Here is an 18,894-nt window from a genome sequence, read left to right as displayed (position 1 = left end):
GCCTTGCAGACAGTTCAGAACTCTGTGCTAAGAATTTTAATGGGTCTTAATTTTTGCGATCATGTTTCTCCAGTTTTTCAGTCACTTCATTGGCTCCTTGTATCATGGTGCATTACATATAAAATTGAGATGCTAGTCCATAAATTCTGATTAGTAATATAAAGTGCAATGAATTAATTCCATTCTTAGGATTGGATTTACAAACCTCCTTATGTCATTTGCTCACCTAAGAAGTCTCTGATGGAAGTGCCTTCATTTCGCTTGGTTCATCTCTATGGAATAAACTTCCTGAAGCTATAGAGCCTGATTGATACATCTACTTAAAAAAAAAAAATGCAGTGAAAACTTTTTATTTTTAAAGAAACACTTGGTAAGACTAACTTGGTCTAGAATCTCTTCTAACAATATTGTGCAATGTAGGGTCTTTATAGTTTTCTTGCTGGTATCTCTTCCAGTAACTCACAAAGCAGGATTTGTTTTAGCAATGCTTTTTAATCAGTGTAGTTCTTTTATGTTCTGTTTTATTTTGATTTTAGTAATTTACATTGTGTTGGTTTTATTTGTTCTTTATATTTGCCTATTTTATATGTGTGTTGTGGATTTTAGATATTCATTTATTTATTTAAAACCTCTTCTACTTAAATCCATAGGATTTTCTAGTCAAATCCTATCTTGAAGCTAAAAGAACTCAAGACATATCGTCAGATAACTCAAGGGGTTGCAAAGTCAACCTTTTAACATCCAAGCAGTGAAGGATAAGGACTTGATGTCTGGATGGTGCAATATGACTTTAATCTGAGTGATAAGATCTGGGAAAGTCCCCAATCTGATCGATTCCCTGATGAACAGTGGGAAAATGATCTATCTCAGCCAAAAGGGAGCTATGAGAATCATCATCTCCCTATCCTCCTTGAGCTTCAACAGAGTCTTTGCTGCTAAAGGGATTGGAAGATACATGTACAATCTAGGGCAAAGGCACCTGAGGCTAGTTTGTGTGTGCCTGCAGCCTGGAACAGAAGAACGGGACCTTCACATTCTGAGGAGATGCAAACAGATCCACTATTGCTATATCCCAGCGGTAGAAGATCTGATCTGTCCACCCCCCATCACCTCACCCCCAATTGAGGGACTACTCATGGGGCTGAAAAACTGAATCAGTTTGTCTGCAAGAATATTTTCCACTCCTGCTAGGTACATGGCCCTGAGCCCCGTCCGCTGAGAGATAGCTCAATCCTGTAGCTGGACAGCCTCCCGACACAGGAGATATGAACATGTACCTCCCTGCTTGTTGATATAGTACACCACCACTTGGTTATCCATTTAAAAAAAGGATAACTTTGTTGGACAATTGATCTCTGAAAGCCTTTAGAGCATAACAAAATGCCTGGGGCTCCAGGAAGTTTATTAGATGAAACCTGGACCATGAGCCTTGAGTGCAGTGCCCATCTACATGAGCTCCCCAACCTAGGTTAGATACATCTATTATGAGGATAATTTGTATAGGAGAAATCTGGGATTCCTTTGAGTAGACAGGAACTGTCCTGCCACTAGGACAAGGAATCCCTGAGTGGAGAAATGCCTTGGGATTCACATGCATTGTTGATACCATGAGGCCCAACAACCTCAACAAGACCCATGCTGATGTTTGGAGACACATTTGTCTTTTCTGCTGTGGACATCACAGTGGTGAGCCTTTGTTGTGAAAGGTAGGCTTTTGCCTGACTCATATCTAACAGAGCTCCAATAAATTCCAATTGAGGTGACAGGCTAGGATGAGACTTGGGGTAACTGACAAAGAACTCTAGTAACTACAACATCTGGATGGTCATATACATTGATTCCTTGGCTCCTGCCCAAGATGGACTCTTTTAGCTGCGCTTTTTAATATATATCTCACTCCTCTCTGTCACCTTCTTGGGCATCTCAGTTTCCCATATAAATTGCCTGCAGATGATATACAATTTTTCTTTCCTCTCTACTCCACATGAGCTGCTGCTATTCATTTTGCTTCTGTCTCCAATCTATTTGGTCTCGGCTCACTGCCAATCATCTTGCTTTAAATGTTAAAAAAAACCCCTAATATCTGAGTTATAATTTTAAAATAGATGTACAATGCAATTGCTGATATGCATAATATGTATACATAAAAAAAGGAATTCCTAATTTGAACCAAAAAAAAGTATTTTAGGTGAACACCATCCTTACACAATTCCACAGTCTGCAATTTTTGAGCTACACTATTTCTATTTTGCCTATTGTCTGTAATCTCGGCATCATTCTCTATCCCATGATACCTAATATAAGAAATATAGTTAAGAACTCCTTCCACAAGTAAAGGATGTTATGACACCTGAAGTCCATGCTATTGCCAAATAATTTTCATACTGTTCTTCAAGCTCTCCTTTTTCCATCCCTTGATTATTATAATTCTCTTTATGCCTACCTCCCAGAAAATTACATCCGAGCTCTATAAATCATTCAGAATGCAGCCACATGTTTAATCACTAACACCCCAATTCATCACCACATTACTCCAGTCTTAAGTGGCTTACATTGGCTTCCCATATCTTTTCGAATTAAGTATAAAATTGCCATCTCCATTCACAGCCTTTTATATAACTTGAAATCCTCATGGATCAGCCATATCCAAAGAATTCACACTCCCATCCAAACGCTTAGGTCCTCCAGGCAGTTTTTACTGGATTTTCCTTCACCTAAGGTAGCCAGACTAGCTTCCACGCGCAAGTGTTCCCAGTCAATGTTTGGGGCAATTCTTTGGAATTCTCTTCCCCTTTCTTTGTGTTTCACTCAGGATACAAAGATATTTAAAAATGCATTAAAGAATAATTTATTTAAGGAAGCCTTCCAATAGTCTTTTGAACACCAACTTTGTTCCATCTAGCTGTTTGTTTATTGTCATGATTTTTATTATGAATGTTTTTACTGTACCCTGCCCCGAATGTTGGAGGGGGCAGGTAACAAATGCTTTCAAATAAATAAATAAATAAATGTAAGCATCCTTTAGATCGAGAGAGCATATCTAGTTCCCTTTTTGAATAAAGGGTTTAAGATGCCCAGGGAAATCATCTTGCACTTCTCTTTTGATAAATCTGTTCAAAGCCCTTAGGTCTAGAATGGAACAGAATCTCCGTTTCCTATGGAATCAGGAAACACTTGGAGTAAAATCCTCATCCTTTCTGTCTTGGTGGAACAGGCTTGACCATTTTGCCCATTAAGAGGGAGAAGAGCTCTGTTAGAAGCAGTTCCTGATAAGACAAGTGACTGCAACTGGGGCCTGGAGGCAGATTTTTCAGGAGATCCAATAGATTTAATCAGTACCCTCTTCTGATGATGCTGAAGATCCACACATCTGAGGTTATATAGAGCCACTGGTTTATGTAAAACCGCAGCCTCCTCCCCTAAGCGGAAAGTCCTCCAGCATGGGTACTGGAATCCTGACTATGTTCTCTGTGATCCAGTCAAAACCCCATCCTCTGTGTTGACATGGTTGCTAACAGGGGCTTAGGCACACTCTGTTGTCTCGGTTGTTCATGATGGGCCTGCTTTGTATGGGACTGAGAGAGCGGAAGATAGCGCCTCCTTAGGTAGAAGGGCTTTCATTGTCCCAGCCTCTGATATCTCCTGAAGGAGAACGATAGGTCTTAGGTGATAACAGAATTGTTGGAGCATTGCACAGTGATTATCTCTGAAGAGAATCTCCCCTGTATATGGCATGCCAATGGGTCTTTTCTGCAACTCTGCACAGAGATTCAAGGCCCACAGCCAAACAAGTCTGCAAGCCCCTATCCCTATGGCAGAGAGGGGTGACCACATCTTCTTTGGAACTGAAGCACAGATCAAGGGCAGACATCAGGACAAGAATAGACTGTTGTGAGCCCCTGACATGTAGAGGATGAGCTCTCCTCACCTTGGGACCACTTAAGGTGTTTCTCAGCATGTGCCAGACTGTTCCCACTCCTGGCATCAGGCACTGATGGAGACCGATGCCTATGCTTTTTCAGCTTCCCTTAATACTCAGGATGAGATCTTCCTCAATTCTGGAGTTAAAGAGGTGGAATCCAATGCCTTCTTTGACAGGGAAGAATAAAATGGTGGTCTGTCTCCAGGTTCCCTATTGGCCGACAACATCAAGGGAACTGATAGTTCCCCCCCCCCCCATGTCAAACCATAAGTTCCAGTTGGGACCAGCATCCTTTTAGGGTCATGGTCACAATTTTGTGGCACTCCTGGACATTATGAGATGCCCTCAGGCAAAAGACACATTTATCATGGGTGTTCATGATACACATAGTCCTTCTGCAACAGAGATACTGCTGGAACCAACTAGACATGTTTGGCCAAAACAAAAAGGGATGGAAAACTGAACTTGATGGTGGCGGTAGGTTGATGGCTGGTGGGCATAGATGGCACACCAAAACGGAGGGTAAACGACAGTGAAAGAAAACATAGAAAACAGACCAAAAATCATTACCTAGAGAAATTGAGAAAAGACCATGGGACCCTAAGATATACAATCCTGTGAACTGGGGAAAAAATCAAAAAGGCTAGGAACAAGAGAGAAAGGCACCAAACCCCAACCGAAGGGTTCTGCAGAAAAGAAAGACTGAAGGGACCCTGTGTGAAATAATGGCATTGTGGGCATGTCCAGTGAAGACACTGTCAAAGTTATAGAAACTTTGACAAATTTTCTGTGTCGGGTTTTATCGGATGATGTTCCTCATGTGTGAGGACTGTCATCCTGTTTGTCCTTGGAGAGTGTTACCTGTGTATTACTTGGGCAATTTTATCAGAGGCTCTGTTTTACCCACATAAATCAGAGGCTCTGTTTTACCCACATAAATGTCTTCTAAAATTACCCTCTCTATAAGGGTGGATATGGGAATGAACTGAAATAGGTGCACAATGGCTCTCTAATTAAAGATATACAGGAAGAAATAAGCAGAAAGTTTTTGTGCAGCAATTCCCCAATGAGAGATGGATATGGAATAATGAGAGAGAGAGAGACTATGAATGATAGATCACTAATGAGATTCTGTAGTAAGAAATGCTGTGCATAATGAAATGTAGACAAGCAGCAATAAGAAGAGGATTGTGTATAGTGACCCCCTGATAATACACAAACAGGAAAAGGTAAGGGATGGGGTTGTTGAAGATATAGATGTAAAAGACAGTCTAGGAAAAGAGGAGGGATCTGGATGTCAGGGAATTGCTGTGCCGAAGGATATGGTACCTTGGATCAGTGGCAGTCTGGGTGGTTTCCAATCCTGCATCTTGTGGTTAATGCAGAGTAAGCAGACATCGTCCCAGGGGAGTTCCTGCACAGGAAGACTACCCTCCCTGGAACACAGGACCTGCCGCTCCTGCCAGAGTGCACAGCTTCTGCTCAAGAGATTCTCCACCTGAGACTGCAGGAGAGGTAGTGTCTGTGGGGAGCTGGGGATCTGCGACACGTACTGAAAAATCATGGAGCAGACAAGATGCCAAGGAGCTGCAAGAGAATGGGCTGTAGGTTATGACTAGAAAATATTACATTATAGAGAAAAAGATGGAGAAAAAAAGATTTTACAAAACTATATATGCATGACAAAGTTAATATAGGAGGAATGTAAATATTTTAAATACATAAATAAATATGTAGCAAGAAGTCCTGCAACACTGCTCAATTTATATATATACAAAAGCTACAAAAAACTAAAAAAGTGCTCCAAAGAACATAGAGGATTCTGTGGTACCTTCAAACAAAAAAAAACTGCTGCTAAAATAGATTTCTCCCCATTCCCCATGATTCTCCCCATTCCCTCCAGGTTACGCACCTCCTTGTGGGGGAAGGTCCAGTTGAGGAATTTGGAAGGAGAGAACAGCTTTCTTCAGCCACATAAGGTGCTCTGGAGTGTTCCACTGGAGATGGGGCAGAAATTGACTTCCCCCAGGTCCTGCCAACTCAGTAACTGGCCAAGATAGGTCACAGAGTTTCTCAGAGGACACCACTTCAGCCAGGAATGTCACCACACTATTGTAGAGATCAATTATAGCACTTGGGTCCTGAGCAGGCAGGCCTGCTTGACGTCTCTCCGCCTGGTCATGGTAGAAGGGCTTACTGAACTCCTGATAGACACCATCCTCAATGTACTGAAGCAGAGTGTAACAGCAGAGCTCTAGTGGTCCTGGACTACGAGATACCAGCCACTTCACTGCTTCTGAAACCTATTAAGACAAATACTGCAGTGAAGATGACTGTGTGACAGCAAAGTTCCAGGAAGCTGATTCTGAGAGATACCTCTGAATGAATAGTCAGGACATCAATTTTGACTGAAGACTCAAAATTTGTGATGGGTTGATTTTCTGGATTGTAGTCAACACTTATTTTTAACTTTACAGATAAAACAAAATAGATGAAGGTTTAACTCCTCAAAAGTTGGCAAGCTAACTACCTACCCCCCAACCCCCCCAAAAAAACATCCAGATTGGGCGCTCCTATGATTCATAATATCCTATCCATCTCTACTTAAAATGCTGGTGAATTTGAACTTACTGGACCAGCCTGCAGGAGTGACTGTGATTCCATACTACACAATCTATTCTAAAATAGCTATAATCCTGCAGTATTTCAGATTAATTGCCATATTTGAGGACAATCTTCAAAAACCATATTCCTGGGTAAATTTCAATTTGCTTGAGTAAACAAGTCTTCCATTTACACAGCTAAAAGTACAGATGTTGTTCTATAAGGCACAGGCTTTTACTCACCTAGAGAAGTGTTTTTGGAGAAGTGTTCAGGTCAGTGGAGGAAGATAAAATAAACATTGCAAATGTCTGCTGGTACATTTTTCTCTAGGGTAATTTTTAAAGGGAAAGTATGTTTGCACTTTCCGTTTGATAATTGGTGTAAAGTTTGTGGGTAAAATGTACCTGTGGACTTTGTGTCAATGTGAGTTGCATGAGGCCAAAGTTTGCAGTACTTTTTACCCGCAGACCTTAGCCTCAATTTTCAAAGCGGATTTATGCACATAAATCTGCTTTGAAAAATCGGTGTCCGAGGAACCTGGTGCAGCTTACCCATGCAAAATTATACCTTCTCATGTGGTGGTAATTTTGTATATGTGGACTTACATGTATAGTGTCAAAAATCCAAAATACTGTATGCAATGTCTACTTACTATGCATGTAAAATACATATGAAATTACCTTCCTCGCATACTTTTATGCCCATAGACCCCAAACTGATTTTCCTATGGTAATTTACATGTAGAAACCAGGGTTTCTGTATATAAATAATTTGGAAAATCAGGCCCTTTGTGCATAAATCTGAGTTGTCAACACAAAATCAGTTCCATAGTATGGAAATTGTGTCTGCCTGAATGGAGGTGAGGGCATGAGGCCTATGCTGTGTTCTTACCTTGTTGGTTCCTTGCATGTCATTGATAGAATCTGGGATCATAACAATAACATAGTCCAAGATGAGTTTGGCCGATATCAAATCCTGCAGCATCAGACCTTAAAATCAAGCAGAAAAAAAAAATGAAACCCCTAAATTTTACACACTGATGTTACAGGGAAGATTTATGTACAAGGATGTGAAAAGAAAGGTTTGTGTGTGAAGTAGGCAAATGCACACAGATATGAAAGGGAGGTTTTATACACTATATGAGACAGGTTGATGCATTCAATTGAAACCACACACTTCTTCCAGACCCATCAGAAGTGCATACAAAGGCACACTGCATGCCCCCCCAGTGAAAACAGCACTAAGGAAGCGGGCCCTATCTACAGCAGGTCCCCATCACTGGAACTCGCTCCCCCCGGACCTACGACTTGAACCAAGCCCCTCGGCTTTCAGAAAAAACCTAAAAACTTGGCTTTTCATCCAAGCTTTCCCGGACACCTAACCTTGGCCTGGGTTTAATTTCAATCTTGTGGCCTGGGCTTAATATCAGTCTTGCCCTGTCCGTATTTTACTCACACTTATCTTTGGACCTTGTTTTAACAAAAGTCTTATTCAGTTCCTCATGTACACTCACCCATTGTAATTGTGCATACTATAATCCAATTTACGTAACCTTTACCAGTACACGATATCCTCTTCCTTCAATTGTATAAACTCTCCTATCAAGTTCCCTGTCCCAGTCCCCTGGACCGTATCATACCATAGACTGTTCAGTTTAAGTTCCTTGTACCAGTTCTTGCATTCACTTGTTTTTATGTGCTAGCTGTATCAGTTCTTGTATTCACTTGTTTCATGTACTGCCTTTGAGCGAAGTTGTAGTTTCTTGTAAACCGGGATGATCTGTATCCCATACAGGAACTTCGGTATATAAAAGTTAAAAATAAATAAATATAGATATTGAAGGACAATTCTGCATCAAAACATAGGATCTGACTGCCACAGTCAGGTGAAAGGGCCTACCTAAATGGATAATGAATTTGGTCTCCCTAGATTCTCAAGAAACCTCATCTTATGCATTAGGTAACCTGTTTTGTGTCAGCAGCTGTACAACTGTCTCAGCTCTAGCTCAGAAGCACTAGCAGCACTCTGAGTTTCAGAACAAAACAGAAGTGGCAGCAGAGAAGTAACCCTGCATACGCTGACACACTGCAGCCCTCTTCCTCTCTCTAAGATGCACATTCTATTTAACATGCATTAAGGGATGGATTTTAAATGCCCTGCGCACGTAAATCCGTCTGGATTTATGCGCGCCAGCACGCCTATTTTGCCTAGGCCGCCGGCGCGCGCAGAGCCCCAGGACGCACGTAAGTCCCGGGGCTTTGTAAAAGGGGCATGTCCAAAATGACGCGGCGTTTCGGGGGCGTGATGCGGCGTTGCGGGGGCGGGCCAAGGGGTGTGGCGCCAGCCCGGGGGCGTGTTCGAGGCCTCCGGACCAGCCCCCGGGTCGGGTGATGGCGCGCCAGCAGCCCGCTGGCGCACGTAGATTTATGTCTGCTTTTAGCAGGCGTAAATCATGAAACAAAAGTAAGGGGGGGGGGTTTAGATAGGGCCGGGAGGTGGGTTAGGGAGGGGAAGGTGAGGGGAGGGCGAAAGAAAGTTCCCTCCGAGGCCGCTCCGATTTCGGAGCGGCCTCGGAGGGAACGGAGGCAGGCTGCGCGGCTCGGCGCATGCAGGCTGCCCAAAATCGGCAGCCTTGCGCGCGCTGATCCCGGATTTTATAAGATACGCGTGGCTACGCGCGTATCTTATAAAATCCAGCATACTTTTGTTCGCGCTTGGTGCGCGAACAAAAGTACGCGATCGCGCAAATTTTTAAAATCTACCCCTAAGGGAACAGGAGAAATACTGGTCAAGTGGCAAAACAAAATGGCACTATTACTGTCAGCAGCTGCTTGTTATTAATGTCAATGCAGCCAAAAGGACCAATATAAAGGATTATCCCACTTTATGTCTATGGGAAAAATGCTTAGTACATAGGACCCCATAGATAGGTATGAACAGGGTTTCCCCTCCCCTACACACATCTATTTCTTACCTCTGCCTCAGCCCCTGGGAAATGACAGAATTAGGGAACAGAATAGTTCTTCTCTGCCTTATTTTGTTAGCTCTAGTCTCACCCCTTTCCCTCTTGATCTCTTCAGGCCTAGGAAGGGAGGGGCTGAACAGATCAAGAAGCAGAAGGCTGTTCTCTTCAGGGCACTGGCCAACAGAATTGGGGCACCAGCCCTGTATGCCATGAACAGGGACAATACAAAACAGCACCAGATCCTGGTAACTGCCATATTATTAACCATTCTGTAAACTGTAATTTTACAATTAACAATTTTTATTGTATCAAACAACTACATTCATTGGCCAAAAAAAAAAAAAAGCCATATATATACATCCTCCTTGATACATGTTTTCTTTCCATCCTGTTAACAGTATCAATAATTGCTTATAGTCAAAAGCGACTACCTTCTATAGTTCCTGCTTCTTCTACCAATTCCAGGAAAAGCAGCAGCCATATTAATCTAACTAGATAAATGAAGCTTGACCGACGTGCCCGCAAATGCGCAGTAGAGAGCAGCTCTACTGCGCATGTGCGGGCGAGCACGTCAGTCTTAGGCAGCGTCAAAAAAAACCAAAAAACATGGCGGCAGCGGTGGTAGCAGCGGCAGCGGGCGGCAGCGGTAGCGGGCGGTAGCGGGCGGCAGCGGCGGCGGTAGCGGCAGCGGTGGTGGGCGGTGGCGGTAGCGGGCGGCGGCGGTAGCGGCAGCGGGGGCGGGCGGCGGCGGCGGTAGCGGGCGGCAGCGGCGGCGGTAGCGGCCGGCGGTGGCGGGCGGCGGCGGTAGCGGCCAGTAGCGAGGGAGGGAGGAGAGGGAGGGACGGACTAAGTGGGAGGGACGAAGAGAGAGAGTGGGAGGGAGTGACTGAGTGAGAGGGAGGGACTGAGTGAGGGGGAGGGACTGAGTGAGGGGGAGTGAGCGGGACTGAGGGAGAGGGAGGGAGTGAGTGGGACTGAGGGAGAGGGAGGGAGGGAGTGGGACTGAGGGAGAGTGAGTGGGACTGAGTGTGAGTGAGAGGGAGAGAGGGGGAGGGAGTGAGTGAGACTGAGTGGGAGGGAGGGACTGAGTGAGAGGAGAGGGAGGCTGGGGAGGAGTGGGTGAGTGGGTGGGAGGGAGGTAGGGGAGAGAGAATGAGGGAAGTAGGGGAGAGAGAATGAGGGGGAGGTGAGAGACAGAGGGATGTAGCCCGTTTTAACGGGCTTAACGGCTTGTGATAACATAAACAGAGGATACAGCCTGTGAGTGCCACTACAGCTTTTTCAGTTTGTTGTTCCATTTATCAAAAAGACCCCAAATGTGTTCGAATTTATTTTTCTGTCTTTTAATTGCCATTAGCTTATTCACTGTATAAACCTGACCTTTTGCACTAGGGATGTTATGGAAAGGACATTAGATTGTTTCTAGCAATATGCTACTGCACATCATGCCACTAGAAAAATGTGATTTAGGAATAGCTGAGAATAATTATCACGTCTTCTGTCTGGAATGCTCAGTAGAATACTTTTGGGACTTACAGATACGGTCTCTCCTACTATATCTTAACACAATAGGGCAATGTCCTTCTAATATGCAATAATTTTACTGCATTTCCATCATATATGATAAAATGTCCCATTTTGAGAAAAAACCCTCCAACACACATCTTGCACTACAGAATAAAACCTATGAAGTTTAACCAGTGTGAGATACCACTGAAAGATAACTTTATAGCGATTCTCCATCAACAACGTTGAAATGGAAGACTTGCTTGCATTTAGATATCCCTTTCCTCATCAGAGAGAACTTCTCCCAAATCATTTTCCCAGGCCACCACATGTGGGGGGCTTTGCAGTGTTCTGATTTAAAACTCCATAAAGTTTAGAGATCTCTCCTTTTGCCCTCATCGCATTCTGGCATAAATACTCTATAAAGGATTTTCCCAGAGTAAGGTCAATATGAGCTTCAGTGGATCTCAAATAATGAATAATTTGTAAATAGGTCAAATATTCTGCTTTCGGGAGCTTATACTTTTCCTGTAAACCTTCAAAACTTTGCCATTTCCCCATTTGCCACATCTGTTCCAGATTTGTAATTCCACAATCCTTCCAAACCCTAAAAGGTCACAAAGAGAGGCAAGGAAGGAATTGTTTGTTGTGAAATATGTCTGAAGAGAAAAAATACTCCCTCTTCCCACAAAATTTCACCTCCATTTCTTCCAAACTTTGGAGGCATAATTACAAGCTCTTGCCAACTGTATCTTGGTTGCCACACCATTGCTCTTAAAGGTACAGCACCAACCCAATGTTGTTCAGTTAATACCCATTGCTTCCCTTCTTGAGTTTTATGCCAGTCAACAATAACTAAATTGAGCTGCCACATAGTACCAGGAAGATTGGGAACTCTAAGACCTCCTTTTAATTTAGTGCGGTATAAAACACTTCTCTCCACCCTTATGGGCCTTCTCCACATGTAATCAAATAATTTTTCTGCCATAATTTAAGCATAGAGCCTGGTATCCTTATTGGCAATGTCTGAAACATGTAACCCAATCTGAGAAAGATATTCATTTTAAGGACCGCAATCTGATCCAACCACGAAAAAGATGAGTTTTCTCACCTCTCCAGACCTTTCATTATTTTATTCATCAGCACAAGATAAATAGGATATCATCAAAGAGTAATAATTTATATTCGCCATCTCTTATTTTGGTGGCAAATGGTTTTAAAAACAATGTGAATAAAAGAGAAGAAAATGGGCATCCATGCCTAGTCCTCCTCCCAACTGGAAAATGATTAGTATATAACCCATTTACCTTAATGCATACAGTTGGTAAGATATAAAATTTGTTAAGCCATTTCAAGGAACTCTCTCCAAATCCCATTTTTTCCAGTATGTTAAATAAAAAGGGCCAATGCACCATCTCAAAAGCCTTCTCTGTATCAATTGTCAAAAAAAAGGGAAGCTATTCCATCTTTGTGTGCCCACTACATTATGTCCACAATTTTCTGGACATTGTTCATAGCTAATCTGCCTGGGATAAACCCCGCTTGGTATCTATGTACCAGTCCCCCAATTAGTTTATTCACATACTCAGCTAACACCCTGGAGAAAAATTTCAAGTCTAAATTAATTAGGGAAATCGGTGATAAGATCCACAATTCACAGGATCCCTCCCCAGTTTAGCTAAGACAGTTATCCCAGCCATATTAGAATCTGGGAGAACGAAACCATTGCCTCTTAAGGAGTTAAACATTTTAATCAATGGGCCTGCCAAATTTGCCACAAACTGTCTATAGAATCTGGCTGTGAAACAGTCTAATCCAGGGGGACTTGCTGACCTTAAGAGTCTTAATAACTGTGGAAACCTCTAAAACAGATTTCTCTATCCAGCCAAGCTCAATCTTTGTCTGACAAATGTGGCAATAAGACTTCTGATAAATATTTTGCGATCGCTTCAAATGATATAGAGCGCTCTGATAAAACCAGAGGAATCATTCCTGAATATCACTATTAGTGGTCAATATATCACCCATTTTTACTTTTTATTTTAGAACAGTATCTTGGGTGGATAATTGTTTTACATGGCGAGCAAGTAAACACCCTGCTTTGTTTTCTCTCTCTCAAAATACTTTCACTTGCCATATCCAATTGATAAGCTATTTTATGTGTCTCTAGCAAATGCAATTCTGCTCTAGCTGAAGATAAATTGTTGCAAAATATTATTAGACCCACAGAGTTTATGCTGACTCTCAAGTTCTTATATCTTGTCCCTAAGCATTCTTCTCTTTCTTTTTTCAGAAATGAAGCTCTCGAAATTAAATGGCCTTGCAAATAGGCTTGCAGACATTCCCAAACAATCATGGTGATGACTCTCCCTTATTGTTAATCTCCATAGAATCTTGCATCAAGTCCAATATTTTAATGTAATATTATGTATTATAAAGTATCATTTAATTTCCAAAACCTATGCCCCGAGTCTCAATTCATAAGAGCTATCTCCATCTATACTAGCACATGGTCCAACATGTAATTGGTTCTATTTCCATTTGAAGCACCCTATTTGTTAACTATCTATTAGGAAATAGTCTATTCTAGAATATGAGTTACGAGGGGATGAGTAAAAGGTATAGTTTTTGGACTGTGGAAAGTTGGATCACCAAATGTCTATTAAATTAAAAGACTCTATGAGATGTTTTTATCTAGAACGATGTGCCGCTGAGCTCTCCATCACCGATACCCTTATCAAGTTAAATTCCCCACCTAGAATAAGAAGTCCCTTTACCTTTCCTTTCATTATTTTTTGAAGTTGGTCAAAGAAAGGCCCTTGTTCTTTATTAGGTGCATATGGGTTTAGGAAGGTAGCTACCTCACCTTCCATCTGTATCTGTAATAAAATATATCTTCCCAAAGGATCCCTCAAACATAATTTAGTTTTAAAAATAAGATCTCTGGATGAAAGAATCCCTCCTCCCATATATCTACTCCTTTTATCACATGCAGCAAAATAACGGTGTGTATATGGAGCAGAACACATCAACCGTTCATACCAAGCCTACAAACAAGTCTCCTTCAAGAATACAATTGAAGCTTTAAAACCTTCCATGTCTCTGTACAGGAGCTTTATTTTGTGAAAAGTATTTAACCCTCTTACAATGAGAGAAACAATATGAATGTTAGCCATTTCCTATATGTATAGATGAGTAATTCATCCAGAGAAACAAGACCTTCACCATAGCTGCTATGTATCTGCTCCCCATTCCAATATGAACGAGCATAAATCACCTCTCCCCCAGCTTCCCAATGCACTCTCTCATCCCTGTTTTCTCTCCTCTCTAACAAAACCTCAGTGCTCATGTGCATAATCCAACCCCTTTGGCTGTTTCTCCCCTTCCCCAAGCTCTCCTTCTCCCCTCCCTCAACAAATCTGCCTATTCCTTTAGGCAGATAACCACTCCTAAGGGAAGAACCCACTTCAGGGGGTAACAGAAGCCCCCCCCCCCCCCCCCCCCCAGACCCAACCTCACTATTAACAAAATGCAACATATAATTGTGGTCAGAGCATATGCCACAATACCAGGAACAACAGCGAAGCTTAACAGTCATCTGCCTCAATTATGCAATCCTTCATTCACTGACACTAGCAAAAATATTGGCTCAATTCAGAAAGTCCACATCCAGACCAGAGAGATGAATACGTGTATCTTCTCTAGCATCAGACAGTAAACTCCTCCTCCAGCTGAGACTTTTCAGGCTGGTTCATGATAATATTTCCACTTGCCTGACTTCAGAGCCTATTTCTCCCAGCCCCACTCTCTGCCATCTCGGAAGGTTGCCTTTTAACGGAGTTGCTTTAACTGCTACTTGCTGCTTGTTAATCACCTTGAAACCCTTTGGGCCCAATATTTCCTGAGTATCTCCTGATGATTTGATGCCAAAAGGATGCAGCCATCTATATCAAATTCCCTCTTCTCAAAAATGAAGCAGCCTCTCTCAGCTCTCGTCTGTTTTGTAAAGCAGCTTGGGACAAATCAGTGAAGACGGCTTTGTTTTGCCCTTCCCAATGCCATGCCGTGCTGCATTAAATATTTTTTCTCCAATCTGAAAGTCATGGAAGCACACTATTATGTCCTGTGGCCTATTTACTCTCGAGCCGAGGGACCTATGCACTCTATCCAGTTTTATCTCTCTGCTACGAGACGGATCCATCTCACCGTGAGCCATGATGAATTTACAAAAACACTAAATGGTTACTTTGCAGTCTCTGTAGTTATTATTTTTCGGCGATACCCTTAAATTTCAAGTTATTCCCATGGGATCTGCTTTCCCTATCCGCCAGTTTTTCCTTCATGACTAGGTTATCTGCTGATGACATTTCATATTGTGATTTCAGTCTATATTCCCTCTGCCTGAGAATCAATTCTGTTATTGAGTTCATCCACCAGATGCCCAAAGTCCACCTTATCATCTCTTATTTCTGACATTAAGCACATTAACTCTGCTTTGTTATCTGTAATGTCCTTTCTGAGCTCACAGAACCATTCTCTGCACTTGGCTCTGGTAGGTAATTCCTGATCATGGCTATTTTCTGCATCGCTAAGGCTTTCTTCTGGTTGCGCGGTATCTTGCATCATGGCTTCACTCCGCTCCCCGAGAGTGCTCTCATCAAGTTTAGTATATGAAAAATGTTTAAAATTCATTTTTTTCTTCAATGCCATCTTTGACACTGCCTTCATTTCTGAGGACTTAGCAATTCCTCTAGTGATGGAAGACCGCAATTTAATAAGGACTGAGTCTAGAGAGGTGAGAAGCTCCCATTCTAGACTGCCATCGGGCCCACTGATGTCACTTCCTCCTGTACACTAATTTTAATTATTGTTATTAGCACTTTTTCTCTTTTAGCCACTTTATATATTACTTTGACAACACATGAATTTTGTCATGACAAAGCAGAATTAATTACTTGTAACAGGTGTTTTACGACAGCAGGATGTCAGACCTTAGAAGTGGGTGACATCATCCAATGGGAGGGCAGCCCAGAACTATTATGTCAAAATTTCTAAAACTTTGACTGCACCATTCTGGGCATGTGCAGGCTAGGTAAGCAGACATGTGCATGCACGGCCAAAAAGGGGCCCCTCAATCTACCCTTTTTTTTTGTTTTTTTAAACTGAAACTTGGGGAATCTAGTTCCAAGGCAAGACAGGTGGGTATCGCGAGGACTGATATCTTGCTGTCTTTGGATAGCACCTGTTACTGGTAAGCAACTTAGCTTTCTCAGAGGACAAGAAGGATGGCAGTACCTACACATAGGAAATCCCTAGCTAGAGAATCTCTTGATGGTAAAAGGAAAACAAAACAGTGCCAACAGACAACTGTGTTTGTTAACAACAGGCCTTTTTTCTTTTTTATATTTCATATCAAGTGGAATTGATTAAAAAAAAACAGGGCCCAGGAGGGACAGAGTTGGGTTCTGCACCTCAAAGAGATTCTGCCGGCAGACTGGCTGAAAAGAAAATTGGTTCTTACCTGATAATTTTCGTCCCTTTAGTAACACGGATCAATCCAGACTCCTGGGTTTTGCCTCCCCACCAGCAGATGGAGACAGAGAAAGTTGTGACAGACTCTGCCATATATACCTGGGTGCCACCCACAGTCTGCCAGTAATACTCAGTATCAAAGCAGTATGGCTCAACAAACTAACTATATACAGGAACCATAAACAGAACCGGATCACTAACCCTAATTGTGACTCTAACCCCCTAAAACTGGGTAACCAAGATCGATCTGCAGACCAGAATAAATCAACAGTAAACGAGCGGACTCTCCATTATGTCTATGCATTAACTGATGCAGTATCCACAGAGGGCAGGATTCTGGACTGATCCGTGGTACTACAGGAACGAAAATTATCAGGTAAGAACCAATTTTCTTTTCCCTGTACGTATCCGGATCAGTTCAGACTCCTGGGATGTACCAGAGCTTACCTACTGGGGATGGGATCTGGAGAGGCCTGCTCTCAGCATGCCTGCACCGAAACCGTCCACATCCGGAGCCTGAACATCCAGATGGTAATGTCTTGCAAAGGTATGCAATGTTGTCCATGTGGCCGCTCTGCAAATCTCCTGTGGAGAAATCTGCTGGCATTCCGCCCAGGAAGCTGCCTGCGCTCTTGTTGAATGTGCCTGAATTCCCACAGGCAAGGGCTTACCATGCAGTAAATACGCAGAGTGTATCGCCTACTTCACCACCGGGCAATCGTGGTCTCGGATGCCATGTTACCTCTCTTTGGACTGTATATAGGCCTTGAGCCTGAATGTGTATTTCCTGATTCTGCTGGCAACATATTTCACAACCATGTGCTTTGGCAAGCTCAATACCGGAAGATGGCAACACCCCAGAGACGGTACCTGATTGGACAATAAAGCTACGTTCATAATTGGATATTGACTGAAATTAATACACCCAGGATGTGCATCAATGTATTTCTATTGGACAGTGCAAAAAGTTTAAAAACTGCAGCCGAAGAGCTCCGCATCTGAGAAGCAAGCTGATGCCCAGTTGCCACTGACCTGCGCCTCCAGAGAAACAACGACTTCCTCTTTCCTTGTTCCTCTTTCTGAATTGTCTATATTGTCTTTGTATTGCTATCAATAAATTTGCCTTTTAGATCATAAAGCTGTCTGAAGGTGCTTCCTGAATACCAGCAGAAAACATATGGTCCTTCGAGCCGGAAAACGGAAAAGAAAGCCTAACGCCTGATGCGGGTATCGCAGGCTAGCACACCTTCAGGGATACCTCATTGCCAGCATCGAAGGAAGTGAGGGTGCCATTGATCGGGAGTGGAAAACCGCCCTGAAGCATCCTGAATCTACTTTGAGATTTTTGAGACCTGAAGCACTTCAGTTACCACTTTGAGGAAGTAAGTCTTACTCTCAAAGAAAAGAAAAAAAAACTGTTCATTAACTTTTATTATCTCTCCACCAATATCTCCTAGACCTTAGCGCGCACTGCTATCTGGCAGATCTTGTACAGTACCAATCAATAAGTCCAAGTTGAATATTGCGACATAACCACCTGGGACTTTTGCCTTGAACCCCCGAGGGAACACGTACAGGGACGGAGTGTCAGGTGGACCCCGAAGCGGAATCACGTACCGCACAACACAAAGAAGCCCTCAGATCAAGCATTCTACGGTGGATATACGTGGAGCTGACTGGAGAGGTAAGTAAAAACTTGTCTTATACGAGTGAGTCATAGGTTTTTCCGTTAGTGTACTAATAAGTTCGAAAACAATTGGCAGACTTGACGCTGCCTTTTGGCCCTATCCCGGTTGTTTCGGCGGTAACGCACTGGAGCCCAAGTAATTTAAGTAGGAACAGGTAACCAGTCGAACGGAACGGAAAGGAGTAGATAGTTCTTCAGTGCCGTTGTCTGCAGGCTGTCTCCCCCTACCCCGCTGTGAATACCTTCGTGTTTGAAGAAGTACAGCACACTGGAAGCGTGAATTCACGATACGGTGAAAACTACAATTAAGGTAAGGTTGAACCACTCTTTCTCATAAGGGAGTGGCTACACAAAATTTATTATTAATACTTGTGTCGTAGTTTGGTCTGCAATATTGAGAGATCCCAAGATGGTAGGAGAGGTTAGTGAGTCATGTCCCCTGAACAAAGTCATTGCCCTGCTTAAACCCAATGAGAAGTTGATTCGTAAATACCATTCTAAGTGGGTAGCGTGGGCAGAGAAGGATGCTTCCCTTGCATGGCCAGCAGGAGGCTCCTTTGACACGCCCTTGCTCGTACAGCTTATGACATTTCTGGAAAACAAGTATTGTAAATCTAATGGGCAAGATGTAAGAACACTGGCAAACCATGTCCAAATTTATAGGTGGTTTGTCATGAC

General features: G+C 42.7%; 1 protein-coding gene across 3 annotated transcripts in view; it reads right to left on the bottom strand.

Annotated features, from left to right (window-relative positions):
- Positions 1–18,894, bottom strand: part of MCM3AP (minichromosome maintenance complex component 3 associated protein) — a 248,152-nt gene that overhangs the window by 21,585 nt on the left and 207,673 nt on the right. For all 3 annotated transcript variants that reach the window (XM_029606724.1, XM_029606728.1, XM_029606727.1), the window contains exons 23-25: positions 7,418–7,515; positions 5,835–6,225; positions 5,252–5,509 (exon numbers count right to left, since the gene is read on the bottom strand). In XM_029606724.1, coding sequence (XP_029462584.1) covers positions 5,252–5,509; positions 5,835–6,225; positions 7,418–7,515 — 747 coding nt within the window. The remainder of the gene's footprint in view (positions 1–5,251; positions 5,510–5,834; positions 6,226–7,417; positions 7,516–18,894) is intronic.

This window comes from Rhinatrema bivittatum, chromosome 6, assembly GCF_901001135.1.
Source record: "Rhinatrema bivittatum chromosome 6, aRhiBiv1.1, whole genome shotgun sequence".
Classification (NCBI taxonomy): domain Eukaryota; kingdom Metazoa; phylum Chordata; class Amphibia; order Gymnophiona; family Rhinatrematidae; genus Rhinatrema; species Rhinatrema bivittatum.
The sequence above is the reverse complement of the archived record's forward strand: the minus strand, read 5'-3'. Positions and strand labels throughout refer to the sequence as shown.